Genomic DNA, 20473 nt, shown 5'->3' on the forward strand with positions numbered 1-20473 from the left:
ATACAAAGGTTGGCAGGGTTGTTAAGGACACCACTGACGCTATGCTGCTGCAACAGGATCTGGAAAGGTTGAACAGATGGGCTGAGAGGTGGCAAATGAAGTTTAACATTGACAAATGTAAAGTACTACATATGGGAAACAGTAACCCCAGAGCAACGTATCAACTCTGCGGTACTACACTGACAGTGGTGGAGAATGAAAAGGACCTGGGGGTAATTGTGCAGGCAGATATGAAGTTCTCTGAGCAGTGCAGACGAGCTGCATGAGTAGCTCATGGTGTCTTGTCAATGATATACAGGAATTTTTCTAGCAGGGATAAGGAGGTGATTATTCCCTTGTATAAGGCAATGGTTAGGCCACATCTTGAGTACTGTATACAGGTCTGGAGGCCTCATTTCAAGAAGGATGTAGAGCTGCTGGAACGGGTACAGAGAAGGGCAACAAGATTAGTGAATGGAACAAAGGGTTGCTCTTACGAAGAAAGGCTTCAGTTTTGCAAATTACAGAGTCTGGAGACTAGGCACCGGCGAGGTGATCTGATAGAGGTGTATAAGGCTTTGAATGGTTTGAGCATGCTCAATGCCAATGGGATTCTTCATCTTGCTCAGAATAATCACCTCAGAGGGCATAAATTCAAATTGAGGAAGGACGGATGTCGGATAGATGTGCGGAAATTTGCCTTTGGCCAGCGGGCGGTTGGTTGGTGGAACCGACTTCCATCACTTGTTGTTGAAGTTGATAGCCTAAACAAATTTAAGGCTCAACTGGACAGGTATTTCGAGCGAACGGAGGGGTGAAATGGGAGTGGTGTGTTTTTTTTTTTTTTTTTGGCTGATGCTGAATAAGCTTGCTTTCTTGCATCATATGCCTCTACTAATGCTAATGCTAATTTATTTAAGTATCATCCTGTTCTTTTCTATCTCCTTTCTTTCTGCAGCCATCAAATTAGCCACTATTGTTTTCTCTTTAAATAATCGAAATTAGGTCCAATAAAGATCTTTCTCTACATTTTTGTGACTGGTGCTTTTTTTCATGTTTTTGAATCTCATCAACGCCTCTGATGAAAGCTTTACAACCAGTTTTGGGATCGCTCCACTGCTCCCCCCCCCTTGGCTACACCCCTACTTGTACCAACTTTTTTCAATTTTGGAGTTAAAAAAAAATTTGTAAGGTTGAAGTATAAATAAAAAATTTCACCACTAATCACTCTACACAAAAATTTTAAAAATCAAAACTAAAATCTAGTCAAACACTGGGAGTCTTTTTTTTTTTTTTTTTGTACTTTTTGAAAAGTTTCAGCTTACCTGCATACATCTGATTTGCTCAGAAATACTTATATCTTTACCATCAAGTCTCTAGAAGAAATTCAGAAAAAATTAGTCAAAATAAAATCATCACAAAAAAAGCAGTCTTAAATGAAATAAGCAAGACTTGCCATTTGTTAGTATAAAGCTTAAAGTTATATTTTTTAAATATGTGTTTTAAAGTTGAAACCTATACTGCTCTAGTTAACTGGATTGATTAAGAGTTGGAAATTTAGATACACGCAATTACCATCCCCTGTTGAAACAAGTCAGATCCAAACTTATCCAGCTACAAGAAAAACAACATACAGTGGTATTCTGGTGGATCTGAGCTCATTGTGGAATATTCGAAAATGAAAATGCAGATAAGGCAGATCTGCATTTTCATGATATGAACTTCACTGATATAAAGATTCTTGTCCATTATATGAAAAGCCTACTACTCCCAGTGGAAAAATATATGGCAAGGACGTAGCAATAATAAACTTATGGAAATTAGCCATCCTTCTGGACCTCCAGCACCATGAAAAACACAAGCGTTCTTGCAAGAGCACACATTAGACACTTTCATATAACTCATCTTTACCTTCTCAGAAGCGAAGGCCCTCCACTGTGTACTCACTGCCATAATGTTCTCACAGTGAAACATATTTTACTTGACTAATCCTATTATCAGCAGGAAAGGCTATAAACATTCCTAACTCACAGAATTTTACAGGAGCCTATAAAAATGAAACGCATCTTGGGAAATAAAGCAAATCTAGGGAAATTTTTCTCGTTTCTAACGAAGATAAATATTCTCTCACCTCTAAGAATTTACAAACTTGAAAATATTATATTAATAATTTGAAAGGCACAATATGGCTGCTGTAGCCCTTATGCCAAAACCTTCAACAACAACAAACTTGGTTCAGTTATCAAGTCCACTGTTTATTATATAACAAGATCTCTGCTAGTATAATGAGTCTTGTTCATTGGGGAATGACATTTTGCTGGGTTGTTCCAGCAAATGGAAGGAGAGAATGAATAAAGAAGATAAAAATATTTACTTTGGCAAGTATGGAGCTGACCCATCAGCTTATATCAGCTGATTCCATAAATATTCTACTTCAAAGGAAACAATGAGAATTAGAAATATAGTACTTCAAAAGATCAATGCAAGATGAAATACATGCTAAAAAAACACATAGCAGAACCTGAATATCTTTGTGATAAAAAGAGGTGAGTAAGGTGAATGATAAAATAAACCTAATTGTTTCTTTTGTATAAATGAAGGAAGGTGTCTAGAAAACAAAAGTAAAGTGAATGAATGAATAACAAGTTTGGTGAATATAAAGTTTGCCAATAATCAACCTTAAGTAATCAATTCATGCTAAAATTGAACAGAAACTTGTGCAAATTCAGTACTGGTTGAAAAGCTTCAAGAGCCAACGAGCACAGTGTGGAAAGTGTTTGATATTAGTGAAGTTAATTAGTATTAGAATTAATATTGGTAGTGGCAAATAATACAAGAAAGCAAGGTCATATAGCATCAGCTAAAAAAAAAAAAGAAGCCAACACTTCCCATATCACCTGTCCATCCCTTCTAATAGTTGTCTAGTTCTTCCTTGAATTTATTCAACCTATTCACCCCTACAGGACTAGATGGGAGTTTGTACCAACAATTGACCACCAGCTGGCTGAAGGCAAATTACTGCACATCTATCAGCATCCATCCTTCTTCAGTTTGAATTAATGCCCCCTCATGCATGTAGTGATAATCGTCAAAGTCAATGAGAAAAGTTTTTAAATTAATATTAGTCCATGTGAGAAATCTTCTCTACCCGCATCTCTGGATATTTTTGAAGGAGCATTGAGAAATCTTCTGCACCCAACCACTTGCTGATATAACTTGAAAAACGATCTGTGAATTAGTAGTTTTGGATTATTGTACATTGCAAGAACATAGTGTACTGTAACATTAGCATTAGTAGAGGCATATAATGCAAGAAAGCAAGCTTATTCAGCATCAGCCAAAAAAAAAAAAAAAAAAAAAAACACAGACACCACTCCCATTTCACCCCTCCGTTCGTTCGAAATACCTGTCCAGTTGAGCTTTAAATTTGTTTAGGGTATCAACTTCAACAACAAGTGATGGAAGTCGGTTCCACCAACCAACCACCCGCTGGCCAAAGGCAAATTTCCGAACATCTATCCGACATCCGTCCTTCCTCAATTTGAATTTATGCCCTCTGAGGTGATTATTCTGAGCAAGATGAAGAATCCCATTGGCATTGAGCATGCTCAAACCATTCAAAGCCTTATACACCTCTATCAGATCACCGCGCCGGTGCCTAGTCTCCAGACTCTGTAATTTGCAAAACTTAAGCCTTTCTTCGTAAGAGCAACCCTTTGTTCCATTCACTAATCTTGTTGCCCTTCTCTGTACCCGTTCCAGCAGCTCTACATCCTTCTTGAAATGAGGCCTCCAGACCTGTATACAGTACTCAAGATGTGGCCTAACCATTGCCTTATACAAGGGAATAATCACCTCCTTATCCCTGCTAGAAAAATTCCTGTATATCATTGACAAGACACCATGAGCTACTCTTGCAGCTCGTCTGCACTGCTCAGAGAACTTCATATCTGCCTGCACAATTACCCCCAGGTCCTTTTCATTCTCCACCACCGTCAGTGTAGTACCACAGAGTTGATACGTTGCTCTGGGGTTACTGTTTCCCATATGTAGTACTTTACATTTGTCAATGTTAAACTTCATTTGCCACCTCTCAGCCCATCTGCTCAACCTTTCCAGATCCTGTTGCAGCAGCATAGCGTCAGTAGTGTCCTTAACAACCCTGCCAACCTTTGTATCATCTGCAAACTTGGACATTAAACTTGATATCCCATCATCAATATCATTCATAAACACCGAAAACAACAACAGACCCAACACTGAACCCTGAGGAACTCCACTAATAACATTAGTCCACGTTGAGCAGTGTCCATTGATTACCACTCTCTGTCTTCTGCCACTCAACCATCCCCTTATCCATAGCAGCAATTTGCCTCCAATGCCACACTGCTCCAATTTGTGCAGCAGTCTTCCATGTGCAACAGTATCAAAAGCCTTTCTAAGATCCAAATATGTAATATCAAAGTTATTCCCTGCATCCAGTTCTTTTGTGACTACATCATAGTATCCAATCAAATTGGTCAGGCAAGACCTTCCCCTTAACAAAACCATGCTGTGTCTGAGCTATAACTGAATTCTTGCGTAGATGATCCTGCAGTGCTTCTTTAACCAGTGCCTCCATTAATTTACCTGGAACAGAAGTTAAACTAACAGGTCTATAATTACTTGTGTCAGCCTTTGATCCTCCTTTGCGAATTGGGGTTACATTTGCACATCTCCAGTCTATGGGTACCTCCCCCGAGTCCAAAGAAGCTCTCATAATTATGGCTAGGGGTTTGCTTACTTCCTTTGCTGCCTCCTTTAATATAACTGGATAGATCCCATCCACTCCAGGTGCCTTTTTTATGTTTATCCTCAACAATCTCTCCTCCACTTTCCTCTCAGTTATTACAAAATCATCCAGCTCCTGCCAATGTTTACTTTACCTACATCATTCTCCTTCCTGAATAACTCCTCATGCGTGAATGTAGATGCAAAATACTTGTTTAGATTGTTAGCCACCTGAGCAGGATCCTCAACTGTTGAACCATCAATATCCAGTGGACCAATCTGATTCATCCCTTTCCTTCTTGAGTTTAAATATGTAAAGAACTCTTTTCTGTTTTTCTTTGCATCCTTTGCCAAGGATTTTTCGTAGTCTGCCTTTGCCTGCCTAATCTCCTTTGTGACTTGGTTACAGACCAACTTATATCTATCATAGGCTTCCATGTCACCCATTAATTTGTATGTATCCCATGCATTTTTCTTCTCTGCCACATGTCTCATTAGTTCATCTGACAACCATTTAGGCCTAAACCTTGAACAATATTTCTTAGTTGGTATGTAAAGCCTGGTAGCCTCCAAGATTAGTTCCTTGAATGCTTCCCATTTTGAGTTTGCTGTTGGTAACATCATCAGTTGGTCCCACTGTATAGAATTTAAATACTGTCTCAGACCATCATAGTCGCCTTTACGAAAACAAAAACCCTTCCCTTTACCTCTGATGGTAGTTACCTCCTTGAGCAAATCCCACTTCAACACACTGTGATCACTGCCACCTAGTGGTTCATTTATCTGCAGATTCTTAATGCATGAAGAAGCACTACTGATAATCAGATCAAGAGTATTGCTCCCTCTTGTTGCCTCACGAACATGCTGATGTAGAAAACAATCATCCAATAAATCCACAAAAGCCTTGCTAGTGTGCAAGTGACCAACCCACAAATTCCAGTCAATATCTGGGAAATTAAAATCCCCCATTATAAGACTCTCTTATTTACTGGCCCACTCTATTTCCCTGTACAATATCTTATTATACTCATCAGAGTTATTAGGCCTATAGCACACTCCTACTCTCAATTTTGATTTCCCTATGCTTATGTCACACCAAACTGACTCGACACTGCCCTGTCCATCGATGTCGACTGGCTTCACTTCCTTGGACTTTATGTGTTTCTTAACTAATAGCATAACCCCTCCTCCCCTCCTGTTTTGTCTATCCTTTCTATACACATTGTATTCCCCAAATTCCAGTTCCGCATTCCTTATATCTGTGTGACACCACGTCTCTGATATCCCAACAATATTTGCCTTTGATGTTTTGAGCAATACCTCAAATTCATCAAATTTATTTACCAAACTCCTAGCATTGGTACACGCAAGTATACATGCACCTGTTTCTATTCTTAACCATGTAATATTGAACAACGAAAAGATTCTACCATTAGTAAGAACTGCTTTTATCTGATATTTATATTTATTAAATGGAGTGGTCCAGAAAGCATGTTTGGGGTGACATCAATAATAGGGGAATCGCATTATCTTTGATTGGTTCATTTATTTTATGTCACTAGGTGGCGCTACTTGTTTTCAAAATTATTTTATTTTTTGTTGGAACATTACTTAGTTTCTTTTTTTAACAAATTATTTATTTACTTTTGGACTTAATTTTTATCCCTGCTCAAATGCAAATAATTCTTGTTGGTGATTTAATGGCTTAATACTACTGGAAATCCCACCAGATTTGGGCTATGCTTGTATTTAATATTACTGCTGGCAGTAGCAGAACCAGATAAGAGATAAAGTATCTATAATCACTTCCCCTCCTACGATGTAGATTCTTGTTACCCCTGTATGATGATTAAAGGTCAATGATTCCCTGGATTCTGGGTCCGACACTGACTGTTGGCTATTTTTTAGTAAAAGAGCATTGAGTCATGAGACATTACATGACAGCATTGTATTCTGATTATTCTTAGGATTATTATTAGCCATACAGTGAAAGGAAGCCTGAGGCTTATGCTACCCCAGCCAAAAAAAAAAAAAAAAAAAAAATTCTGAATTACCCAGAGAAAGAGAGAGAGAGAGAGAGAGAGAGAGAGAGAGAGAGAGAGAGAGAGTGAGTCAGAAGTAGAAGGGAATCACCAAGAAAGAGAAGAATGATGATATGTAGCTCAGGGCCCTAGGTGTGCCAAGCCCATACTCACCAGATGTGAGCCTCCAATATTGCTCAAGAAAGTATTGGCATTGGGCAGTATTACTCCAGCTAGCTCTTAACAGAATAGCTTAGTAACCTATTCAAAAAAGATTTGGTAGCATCTCCTTCTTGATAGGAATATCATGAGTCTGAATTTATACATATGATATTAGGATATTAATGTCTCCATAGATGAAGCATAACTGTTGATTGACCTGTGGTGGTGCTGTCAATATATTTTGACTATCTTAAGATTTTTTGAAATTCTAGTTTCGTGCTAAAAAAGAAAGTAGTTAAGTAATTTTGATAATTCTACAGTTTAGTGTCGAGAGTAACGGTCAGCTCGGAAGTCACTGCCAGCTCCAACCATTGTGAATCGTATTCTGACGGAGCAGTTTTGACTTGACTGAGCATATGCAACACTTATTGTATCTGCCAGTCTATGTGCTGGAAATTGTCACAGAGCATGCACAACACTTTTTTTTTTTTTTTTTTCCTCAGTTGTATTCTGGGAAAACAGCTATTTCAACCCGTTTTCTGAAAAAATAAAAAACAATTTGTTGACTACATAAGAATTTGATTATAAAAATAAAAGTAGATAGTTATAAAAACAATAATGGAAATGTGTAATTATTATTAATTTTAGATAATGGCATTTCGTATTACCTAAAAATAATAATAATAATAATAATATGACTATATTTTGCATATATAATATGAATATAATATATTATAAATTGCATATATAATAATATGATTATTTTGCATAAATTTGTAATAAATTGTATACATTGCAGTGTTACCAATTAACATATAAGACACAATTGCCTTTCAATCATAAAATCCTTATCCTACTGTGCGTGACATTTACCTTTCTGTCATAAGGTCCTTCTGGAACGGTTCTTCGTTTGTTATTTTGGTTTTTAGGAGCATTAGCAACTAAGGCCATATTTCTCCACGGATATGGGGTGGTCATTCCCTCACCTTTCCGCATACCCCATATTTGGTGGTCACGGGTTCTAACCCCAGTCTAATCAAGAAGTGTGTGCTACGCACTGCTGCTCCTACCCACCTCACTACGGAGGCACCTCAAGGTGTGGTCTGACCATTGCCTTGTACAAGGGGATAATCACCTCCTTATCCCTGCTAGAAAAATTCCTGTATATCACTGGCATGACACCATGAGCTACTCTTGCAGACCGTCTGCACTGCTCAGAAAACTTTATCTGACTGCACAGTTACCCCCAGGTCCTTTACATTCTCTACCACTGTCAGTGTGGTACCACAGACTTGATACGTTACTCTGGGATTACTGCTTCCCATAGGTAGTACTTTACATTTGTCAATGTTAAACTTCATTTTCCACCTCTCAGCCCATCTGCACAACTTTTCTAGATCCTGTTGCCGCAGTGTGCTGTCATTAGTGTCATTAAACCCTGCCAACCTTTGTATCGTCTGCAAACTTGGACATTAAGCCTGATATACCATCATCAATATCATTTATAAATATAGAAAACAACAATGGACCCAACACTGAACCCTGAGGGACTCCACTAATAACATTAGTCCACGAAGAGCAGTGTCCATTGATTACCACTCTGTCTTCTCCCACTCAACCATCCCTTTATCCATAGCAGCAATTTGCCTCCAATGCCACACTGCTCCAATTTGTGCAGCAGTATCAAAGGCTTTTCTAAGATCCAAATATATGATATCAAAGTTATTCTTTGCATCCAGTTCCTTTGTGACTACATCATAGTGTCAATCAAATTAGTCGGACAAGACTTCCCTTTAACAAACCCATGATGTGTCCAAACTATAACTGAAGCCTTGTCTAGATGATCCTGCAATGCTTCTTTAACCAGTGCCTCCATTAATTTCCCTGGAACAGAAGTTAAACTAACAGGTCTGTAATTACCTGTATCTCCCTTTGATTCTCCTTTGTGGATTGGGGTCACATTTGTACATCTCCCGTCCATGGGTACCTCCCCTGAGTCCAGGGAAGCTCTCATAATTATGGCTAAGGGTTTGCTTACTTCCTTTCCTGGCTCCTTTAATATAGCTGGATAGATTCCATCCACTGCAGGTGCCTTTCTCATGTTTATCTTCAACAACTTCTCCTTCACTTTACTCTCAGTTATTACAAGATTATCTAGCTTACTGCCAGAGTTGAATACACCTATGGCATTCCCCTCCCTGAAGAACTCCTCATATGTGAATGTCAATGCAATTCATTTAGTTGGTTAGCTACCTGAGCAGGCTCATCAACAGTTGACCCATCAATATCAAGTGGACCAATCTGGTTCATCCCTTTCCTTCTAGAGTTTACATAAGTAAAGAACTCTTTGCGGTTTTTCTTTGCATTCTTTGCTAAAGATTCCTCTTAATCTGCCTAACCTCCTTTGTAACTTGGTTACAGACCAGCTTATATCTATCACAGGCTTCTGTGTCACATATTAATTTATATGTACCCCATGCATTTTTCTTCTCTATTACGTGTCTAATTAGTTCATCTGAGATCCATTTAGGCCTAAATTTTGAACAATATTTCTTTGTTGGTATAAAAAGCCTAGTAGCTTCCAAAGTTAATTCTTTGAATGCTTCCCATTTTGAATTTACTGTTGGTAACATCAACAGTTGGTCCCACTGTATAGAATTTAAATACAGTCTCAGACCACCATAGTCACCTTTACGAAAGCAAAAACCCTTCCCTTTACCCTTGATGGTAGTTACCTCTTTGAGTAAATCCCACTTCAGCACACTGTGATCACTGCCACCTAGTGGTTCCTTTACCTGCAGATTCTTGATGCATGAAGAATCATTACTGAAAATCAGATCAAGAGTATTACTCCCTCTAGTTGCCTCCAGAACATGCTGCTGTAGAAAACAATCATCCAATAAATCCACAAAAGCCTTGCTAGTGTGTGAGTGACCAAACCACAAATTCCAGTCAATATCCGGGAAATTAAAATCCCCCATTATAAGACACACTAATTTACTGGCCCACTAGTTCTCTGCACAATTGCTCGTTATACTCATCAGGTTCATTAGGTCTATAACACACACCCTCTCATTTTTCCTTTCCCAGTGCTTATGTCACACCAAACAGACTCAACATTGCATTGTCCACCAACATCAATTGGATGCACTTCCTTAGATTTTATGTGTTTCTTAACTAACAGCATAACCCCTCCTCCCTTCCTGTACTGTCTATCCTCTCTGTACACATTGTACTCTCCAAATTCCAGTTTTGAACTGGTTATGTCTGTGTGACACTGTCTCTGATATCCCAACAATATCTGCCTTTCATGTCTTGACTAGCACTTCAAGCTCATCGAATTTATTAACTATACTCCTAGCATTGGTGTACATGCAACTGTTTCTACTTTTAGTTACCCTATCACAGCCTATGTATTTACTTGTTCCACTATGACTCCCAGCAGTCCTGGAATTTCTCATTGCCTTGCTTTCTAGGCTGCTGCTCAACTGCATTTCAACAGAAGTAGTGCAAGAATCACTTTTACCTCTGCCAGCGGCTACTGTTAATCTATTAGTCCGTGTAACCCATCACTGTAGAAGCAGTCTCTCCTGTTAACAAGCACAGACCAGGCTGAGAAAAATTCTACCCCTTGAGCCTTACACAATCTCTCCAGGGCCGAATTGATCGACAAGGCTCTCGTCATATATTCCCTCCTATCGTGTCCGGGCAGAATTGCAGACACTTTCAAATTCAACCCTAACTCACGGCTTTTTTTCAGCATTGTCTTGTACTTGTTAAGTAATTCTGCCAGTCTCCTACTCTTAATACCATTAGTACCAATGTGTACAACAATATCACCCTTTGTGCCCTTAAAGGATGATATCTGCCCTACAATGTGATCAACCTTTGCCCAAGGCAGACATACCCTGGTCCATCTATCCCTTTTGCTCAATATGTTCCCCATTTCCCTTGACAATTGAGTCACCTACAACAACTAGTTCCTTTGGAACCAACGCATTCTGCCTTGGGGGGTTGACTCCGTATTGCGTGATGTTCAAGTGCAAGCTCTGGCATTGATGTAGGCAGCTGAGAGCTTGATGGCCCCTCAATTTAAATCCTTCAAGGGCATTTACCCTGTCCTTCAAGCTCTCATATAAGCCCATAACAATGCCGAGTTGGCACCTGATTTCCTCGCACTCCTTACATCACGCACACACAAAACATTCCCCATGGCAATATCATGTCCTGTTCCTGATTGTTCCACAAACAGTGCATTTCAATAGACTGTGATTCAGAGGACAACCGCCCCCCTCAGTTCTTCCCTGAGCCACAGCACTTCCACTAGTTTGAGCCTTTTGCTTTGCTGCTCTGGTCTGAATCATGATTTCTATTCAAGTTCAATAAAATTCCAATGCAAAATATAACCCTAAACCTATATCCCAATACAGTTATAACACATATACAAAGTGTACTAGGAAAGTTTTGCAATATGACGCAACAATGAATCACAGGAAGCTGCTTGTTGCTGCATGTTGAGACATGTTCATACATGCATAGTAGCCGCCGCGCCAAGTCGATGGGCTCAGTTATTCATTAGTAGTGAGAGTGTAAAGTGCTTGCGATGGCATCGTGGTCACGAAATGAGATAAGGACAGTTTTGCGGTATAATTTCGTGCATGGTTTAACCACAGACCAGTGCTTAGAAGAAATGACTCTTGCACTAGATGATGATTGTCCACATCGTACAACGATATTCAGGTGGTATAGAGAATTCCAAAGGGGAAATTTCACTCTGGAGGATTCTGAGAGGCCGGGAAAGCCACGAACGTCAGTTACGGAGGAAAACGTTACTGCTGTGAGGAAAATGCTTGACAAAAACAGGCGAGTGACCTACCAACAGATAGAGGATACTTTGGGCCTAAATGCACCAGCAATTTGTTCGATTCTGCAAGATCATTTGCACATGAAGAAACTTTGTTCTCTCTGGGTGCCGCATCAACTGACTGAAGAGCTGATGACACGACGTGTGACTTGGTGCCGGGAGATGTTAAAAAAGTTTGATAAGGGACAATCTCGGTATGTGAACAACATCGTGACAGGTGACGAGACTTGGCTGTACTATTACGATCTGCCGACCAAGGCTCAAAACAAAGTTTGGGTCTTTAATGATGATGACACACCCGTAATTGTCAGAAAATCCCGATCTGTAAAGAAGAAAATGATAGCTGTATTTTTCAAATCGAGTGGAATTGTGGAACGTGCCGTTTTGGACACGCAGAAGACAGTCACAGCTTAGTGGTACACTGAACAATGCCTGCCTAAAGTCATTGGATCTATGAAAAACCTGCGGCCAAAATCAAGAATGGACACCTGGTACCTCCATCATGAAAATGCTCCAGCTCACCGCGCCAAAGCCTGCACCGAATATTTGACCACGACAGGACTGAAACTTCTCAAGCACCCTCCCTACGAGAAACTTCTCGAGCACCTTGCTCCCTGCGACTTTGCACTGTTCCCGCATGTGAAAATGAAGCTAAAAGGGAGGCGGTCTTCCAGTGATGAGGACCTTCTATGGGCTTGGGACAACGAGTGTGCTTTACTCCCTAGTGAAACTTAGCAGAACTGGTTTAAAGATTGGTTTCGGAGGATGGAGAGGTGTATTGAATGTAGAGGAAATTACTTTGAAAAAATTAAATAAACAAAGCTGTATTGCAAAACTTTCCTAGTACCCTTTGTATATATATGTATTTCGGTACCGAATATTATCTCCGAGTTACATTATATGACTTTTGTATCCCCTGTCAACTTATATGTATTAATTATGATGTTACGTTTGTGATAACTAGGTCGCTATATTAATTTAGTTTAAAAAAGTACAATTCAATTGACAATGAAATTTAATAAAATGGTCGAGATTCGGAAACGGGTATCCATTCAAAATGGAGGCGAGACGGCCGTGATTGACGCGTATTGACTCCGCCCATTGTCACATGATCTCCTTAAAACATGGAAACGGCCAGCATGGGTGACACGCATGGCGTGCCAGCCGTGTCACCCCAGTGCCATGTACCTAACGGCACTGGAAAAACGGGGCACGCTAAGGTAAATCCAATAAATTTAAAAGTTCAAGTTACAAAAATGTCACGTGACATTTGAATAAGTCGTACATAGCTGAAAAGGGGAGAAGGTAATTTAAAAGGAAATTTCGCGAAATAAAAGGAACGGCAAATCAAAATTTAAAAATAAAACAAAAAGTTACACGAAATGCAATCACTTGATTCTTCTCGCCCGTATATAACTAGACTATTTCGCGAGCATTAACAACGAACTGAGACGAAGAAAAACCACTCACCTCAACGGTCGGGTGTCCTCCTTCAATCCTCGGTTTCCGGCTTATATACAGAGCTTACTGCTTTTAAAAATTCAAGCGTTAGATCGCTGCTGCTGGAATTTTTCCTTCGCCACATATATACTGTGCGAGATAGGTAAGTAGGTAGGAGTCGAACTGATCATTGACTTTGCTAAATGACAGTTGCTGTTTAATGGCACTCCATGTTCCCTCGATTTTGTTTATGTTTGCCCCTGTTTCCGGGTCGGTGAAATGAATTGAGTGGTTTACAGTGAGACGTTCAAACCCTTCGTCTCCCAGACAATCATACGACTTCCAACAGTCCGATGCTATGGTGATACCGGGCCGAATGGAAGTTTATCCCGTCCCCGATAAACCTAATTTTAAATCTCACTTGAAAATTGGCCCCCACTGAGAGAAACTAATAATTTCTACTCAATTTACAAAATAGAAACTCTCAATATACATAAACAGAAGTATATTCTTTCATTTCCTACTTTTAGCGTTCACCAAAAACTATTAATTCACTCGAAAACAGCAAAAACGTACGATCATGATATCAATTTAGGAATTATTACTTCGGCAAAACGGCGCTCGAAGCTTTGAAGATGAAACGCGCTACGGCATTAGTTCTTCCTGTAACTTTTTGTTTCTTGGTTTTTTTAAAAATCGCAATATGTCTCGTAACATATTGCGATCCCTGATTATTTTTCCTTTTCAGCTTCTGTTTGTTTTATTTTTGAAATTTGTTGATTTGACTTTCCTTTTCTTTCGCGAAATTTCCTTTTAAAATACCTTCTTCCCTTTTCAGCCAAATCCGACTTATTGAAATGTCACGTGACATTTTGTTATCGCGAAAAATGTTATTGTGACATTTTTCGCGATAAGTGTGACCCCCGATAAATGTGAATTTCAAAATTAATAAAAATTTTAAAAAATATAATTTTTTTAAATTTTTATTAATTTATTAAAATCACAGAGGTAAAATATTAGCTCTGTGATTGGCTGATTACTATTGCGCCATTTCCAGGCTCCGGTGGTCATTTTTAGTCAGTATTTCATTTGTGCGGGTGTTCTGTGGCTGCTGTGTAATCTCCTTTGTCACAGGTTTTTTTTTTTGTTGTTGTTTTTTTTTTCTTTGTTTCTCTCCGTTCAACCCTAGAGAAAATGGAACGAATCAGTGTGCAAATGTTTGTGTGTTTTAAAAATGAAGGATGCAAGAGTGTAATTGAATGGTGCCAGAAAATAAATTTGATTGCGTGTGAGTACAAATGTTTTCGGTGTGAAAGGAAAATGAGATTGGCTGAGCGGAAGGATCGTTCGGATGGTTTTGAGTGGGTCTGCCGAGCGAAAGGGGCCAATCCTCATTATTGTAAAAGATCTGTGCGAAAGGGGTCGTGGTTCTCCTTCAGCAAGCTCAGCATAATCGACGTGTTCCTTCTAACCCATTAGTGGGTTGCGAAGGTGTCCGTCGATCATATTATGAAAGAGCTTGGTCTCGGGTCCGCGACCGTGAGTGACTGGAGGAGTTTTTGCAGAGAAGTGTGTGTAAAAGTGTGCCAGAGGGAAATTGGTAGGTACGATGGGAGGAGTGAATGTAATTGTGAGATAGATGAGAGCAAGTTCGGTGAAAGAAAATATAATAGAGGAAAAAGAGTGAATGGGTGTTTGGTGGGGTTGAGCGGGATACAGGAAAGTGTTTTTTCCGGGTCGTGGAAAATAGGAGTAAAGACGTTCTCCTAGACATCATTCGGCCCCGTACCACCATAGTATCGGACTGTTGGAAGTCGTATGATTGTCTGGGAGACGAGGGTTTAAACATCTCACTGTAAACCACTCAATTCATTTCACCGAGCCGGAAACAGGGGCGAACACAAACAAAATCGAGGGAACATGGAGTGCCATTAAACGGCAACTGTCATTTAGCAAAGTCAATGGTCAGTTCGACTTCTACCTCGTAGAGTATATGTGGCGAAGGAAGAATTCAAGCAGCAGATCTCACGCTTCAATTTTTAAAAGCTGTGACCTTAGTATATAAACTTGAAACCGAAGATTGAAGGAGGACACTCGACCGATGAGGTGAGTGGTTTTTCTTTGTCCCAGTTCAATCTGATTGTTTTTCATAGAAAAAGCATAGAAAAACGTGCATTTTGTTTCTGTTTCGTCATATTTCCCCTAAAATTACCATTTCTTTTTCTTCTTTTCAGCGTTTCTCATTGTTAATGCTCGTAAAATAGCATAGAAAAACTTGCATTTATGTGCACGTTTTTCCATCTCCGTATTTTTATATCCTCGGGTTTGGTGGACCCAGTTCAAAGGTCAACTAATAAATTCTATAATTTTTACTCTATGGACACAGCTGAAATTCGCTATAGGTGAAGCCAGAACTGTTTTCTTCTATTTTCCATCTTCAATTTTAAAAAAAATTTCTATTGAATTTCACGCAAATGACAAAAATGTGACATCGATTTTTTTACCCCCGCCCTAACCAGCCTAGAGCTTATGAAACCCGACACTTGATTCGTTTCTTGATGTAGAGCGCGCGAATTTCTTTTTACAGAGAGCTAATTTTGAACTAATGCCGTAGCGCGTTTCATCTTCAAAGCTTCGAGCGCCGTTTTGCCGAAGTAATAATTCCTAAATTGATATTATGATCGTACGTTTTTGCTGTTTTCGAGTGAATTAATAGTTTTTGGTGAACGCTAAAAGTAGGAAATGAAAGAATATACTTCTGTTTATGTATATTGAGAGTTTCAGTTTTGTAAATTGAGTAGAAATTATTAGTTTCTCTCAGTGGGGGGGGGGGGCAATTTTCAAGTGAGATTTAAAATTAGGGTTATCGGGAACGGGATAAACTTCCATTCAGCCCGGTACCACCATAGCATCGGACTGTTGGAAGTCGTATGATTGTCTGGGAGACGAAGAGTTTGAACACAAACAAAATCGAGGGAACATGGAGTGCCATTAAACGGCAACTGCCATTTAGCAAAGTCAATGATCAGTTCGACTCCTACCTACTTACCTATCTCGCACAGTATATATGTGGCGAAGGAAAAATTCCAGCAGCAGCGATCTAACGCTTGAATTTTTAAAAGCAGTAAGCTCTGTATATAAGCCGGAAACCGAGGATTGAAGGAGGACACCCGACCGTTGAGGTGAGTGGTTTTTCTTCGTCTCAGTTCGTTGTTAATGCTCGCGAAATAGTCTAGTTATATACGGGCGAGAAGAATCAAGTGATTGCATTTCGTGTAACTTTTTGTTTTATTTTTAAATTTTGATTTGCCGTTCCTTTTATTTCGCGAAATTTCCTTTTAAATTACCTTCTCCCCTTTTCAGCTATGTACGACTTATTCAAATATCACGTGACATTTTATTATCGCGAAAAAACGTGCATTTTTGTAACTTGAACTTTTAAATTTATTGGATTTATCATTTGTTTTCAGCCGCCATATTTGTTGTTGTGCCAAGTGCCGTCCGCGTGTCACTTGAAATCCATCGGGCGAGGAGAGGAGGGGGAACGCAGTGAGTTGGCGGAGTCACAATCCGTCAATCATTGCTTTCCCCCCCCTCTCCTCGCCGCCATTTTGAAAGGGGTACCTGCAGGAGCGAATTAAAGTTGGTTGAGGCCCCTGGCGCAGAGAAAATATTGAACCCCTTAAAAAAAGAGACAGGGAAAATAAAAATACATGTTAACCATTTTTTTAAATAAATAAAAAATATTATGTACTATTAATGTTTTATTTCCAATAAAATTTGAATAAAATATATGTATAATATAATTAATAATAGCATAATAATAATCTTTTTTTAATATGCTCAACTAATTTGTTGGGGTTTTGCGTGGGCCCTTCAGAAGTCGGGGCCCGTGGCGCGCGCCCACCGTTAGATCCGCCTCTGGGTACCCGTTTCTGAATCTCTAAGCTACTTATAGAAAATAATTTAATCTAACAATTAAGTCAACAAAGCGGCTAAGTATAATTAAAAACTTTCGTTTGCGGGAGCTGCAAAACCTGTCCACACTTGGATTTGATACCCTTACCGATACTAAGTAATAACCTACAAAATCTCTATCTAAATTCAATTTAAACTAAAGTATTGTTACTAGGAATATAATACTGCAGAGCTGTACGCTATAGAGTTAGCCTTGGATCATATTAGTGAATGCCAATACCAACGGTTCATTTTATATTCCGACTCTCTCAGCGTGTTACAGGCTTTAATAACTGTGAGATATAACTCTCATCCAGTTCTGTCTAGTATTCAGCAGAAGATTCACTTTCTCCATGAACGTGAATATGATATCCGCTTCTGCTGGATTCCCAGCCACATTGGGATTAGGGGAAATGATTTGGCTGACACCGCAGCCAAGTCAGCAATCCCCAATAATAATCGCTGCCTGTCAATCCCCTATACAGACTACAAGCAAATAATACAGCATCAGATACGCTCCCAATGGCAGGATTTGTGGAATAGACAGACTGGGAATAAATTATATCGTATAAAGCCTGTAATTGAACCGTGGCAGTCTAGTCTGCGCAGGAATCGTAAGGAGGAAGTTGTTCTTGCCCGGACCCGCATAGGACATAGTCATTTGACACATTCGTTTTTGCTGAGGGCTGATGACCCTCCTATGTATGAGTCCTGTGGCTCAATTTTAACTATTAGACACATTTTAATTGATTGTCCAGATTTTAGCAATATCCGTTTTACCGCTTTTAATCATCTGGCTGAGCCGTAGACACGCAGTCAGATTTTATCCGACAATGACCATGTGTCTGCCGTTTTTAGCTTTTTAAAATCAATAAACATTTTTGCTCTTATATAAAATTTACATTTTTCTTTTATACCTTTTATACATTTGTTATACCTTTTTGACGTAGTGACCTGACCAATTAGGTCACTGAAAGTTAAAAATTTTTTTTTTTAATATATGACCTGGTCTTGGCGCATTATAGCCTTAGTAGCTAATGCGCCAATAAAACCAAAACCAAACCAAACTAGGAATATAAAGCAACTCTAAAAAATAAATTAATATGACAATAAAAAAGCAAAAATTTCTCTATTTGCTGGAGCCATAAAAACTTCAAACATTGATTACCAATCTCTGTCTTCCGCTATACTCCAATATACGGTGCACCTTTGTGATTGACTGTCAGAACGGGGAAAAGAAGTGATTGACTGGTTGTGACTCCGCCTGCTGACTGCATCCTCCTCTTCGTTTCAGGCGGACGTCACTGTAGCGCTGAATGCGAAATTCGTTGCATATACACTTTCATTTGAATGCTGGTTTCTGTTCTGTTCGGTGCTCTGCTGTTCGTTTGCTGGTATTGTTACTTCCCACGTTGTCCTGAGTTCCTCTGTCGTTATCCCGTTCCATCCTGCAGGTAAACTGTTTCTTTGTTTTTTGCTGCCGTCACATTTTCTTATTTTTTTTTTATTTCTTAGGTTCTTTTTGTGGTTTTTTTCCCCTTTGTTCAGTCCCAAGGGAGTAAGAATGTTGCATATTAACCCAGTAGTGTGCGAAAAAACAATTATATGTTGCTGTTTTGTGGTTATGCAAAAAAGCAATTTTATTGTTCGTTGCACGTGTTAATTGATCTTCGTTTCTGTTTAGTGAAAAAGGGTTATGTTTTTATGATTTCGGCACGGATTCAAGCTAAAATTGGTCGTTGGACGAGAAACAATTATAACAGGCGTCATGTTGTTAATGGACTTTCATTTGTGTTTAGAAAGATGGTTAGGTTTTTACACGACTTCGGGTGGGATTCAAGCGAAAACTGGTCGTTGGACGAAAAAAAAATTGGTAGAAATTCAGAAACACGTACCCCTTGTAGACCCTGAAGATCTACGTCAATCCGATAGTGACAAACATCCTAGGAGCAACAATGGCGAAATTAAGTACCACCATTAAGATCGAGAACATCACAACCAGGCCAGTCCCCATTAGAAAAAGGAATCTTTCAGGGAGATGCTCTGAGCCCACTGTGGTTTTGTCTAGCACTCAACCCGCTATCCACCATGCTTAATGGCAGCAAGTATGGATATAATCTCAAAGAAAGAACCTGTACACCCTCACCCACCTGATGTACATGGATGACATCAAGCTCTATGCAGCAACCAAAAAGCAACTACTCTGGATCACCAAAGAATTCAACAAGGACATTAGGATGCAATTTGGTCTAGACAAATGCAAGACCTACACACACTGCACCTGAGAAAATTATTTGGCCAAAACTACCAGCTGCTGACTGGTAAAGAAATCGAAGCTATGACAGAAGGAGAGACCTACAAATAACTAGAGATGATGCAGGCTCAGCAGTTAGAGCACAAGGAAATCAAGAAGTGCCTGACCAGAAAATATCATCAGAGATTCAGAAGCCTGCTGAAAGCAAAATTGAACGGAGCGAACACAGTTAAAGCCATAGACACCTATGCAGCTCCAGTACTAACATACATCTTCGGGGTCATAGGTTGGACTAACACCAAGCTAAAATATATCATGCGAAAGACAAGGACAATGATGACCAAGAGCCACCAACACCACCCGAAATCAACAATAGCTCGGAAAGAGGGAGGAAGGGGCTTGATGCAGCAACAGAAAACAACGAAAGTAAACCTGAAGGAATACTTCGAGAACAACACAGCACCAGGCCATAAAGAAGATAAATAAGTGGTACACCCTACTCAACCTAAGCGACGAACCCCCACCCACCCAGATGGCACAAGAAACAAAGTTAGAAAGATGGGCAAAGAAGACACTCCATGGCAGACACTACAATGACCTCTCGATAACATTGCTTCCAATGCATGGCTCACAAGCGGGATGCTCTTCCCCGAGACTAAAGGATTCATGGCCATCCAAGACCTGATAATCAACACCAGAAACTATAGAAAATACATCGCAAAGTAGCCCAGAATGTCAGATGTCCACGATGTCCCCCTGGCCTCCGAAATGATCCAACACATCACTGCAGGGTGCAAGGTGATCACCCAAATTGTGTGCGCTCATAGACACGACCAGGTAGCCAGGATAATACATCAGAAGCTAGCAAGAAAATACCAGTTGGTCGAAGAAAGTGTACCGTACTACAAGTACAGACCCCAACCGACAAGCTGTACTGGGACCGCGCCATAATAGCGGCTAGGACAATCTCGCACAACAGACCGGACATAACCCTTGTGGACAAGAAGGAAAAGGCTACCTATCTAA

At 39.7% G+C, this 20473-nt stretch overlaps 1 protein-coding gene across 1 annotated transcript in view; it reads right to left on the reverse strand.

The window, feature by feature from the left end:
- tilB (touch insensitive larva B) overlaps positions 1-20473 on the reverse strand; it is a 154679-nt gene that overhangs the window by 84503 nt on the left and 49703 nt on the right. Inside the window, exon 7 of the mRNA XM_090381496.1 lies at positions 1305-1355. Coding sequence (XP_090237622.1) covers positions 1305-1355 — 51 coding nt within the window. The remainder of the gene's footprint in view (positions 1-1304; positions 1356-20473) is intronic.

The sequence above is a fragment of the Mastigoproctus giganteus genome, chromosome 9, assembly GCF_048544385.1.
Source record: "Mastigoproctus giganteus isolate SK-2022 chromosome 9, ASM4854438v1, whole genome shotgun sequence".
Lineage (NCBI taxonomy): Eukaryota > Metazoa > Arthropoda > Arachnida > Uropygi > Thelyphonidae > Mastigoproctus > Mastigoproctus giganteus.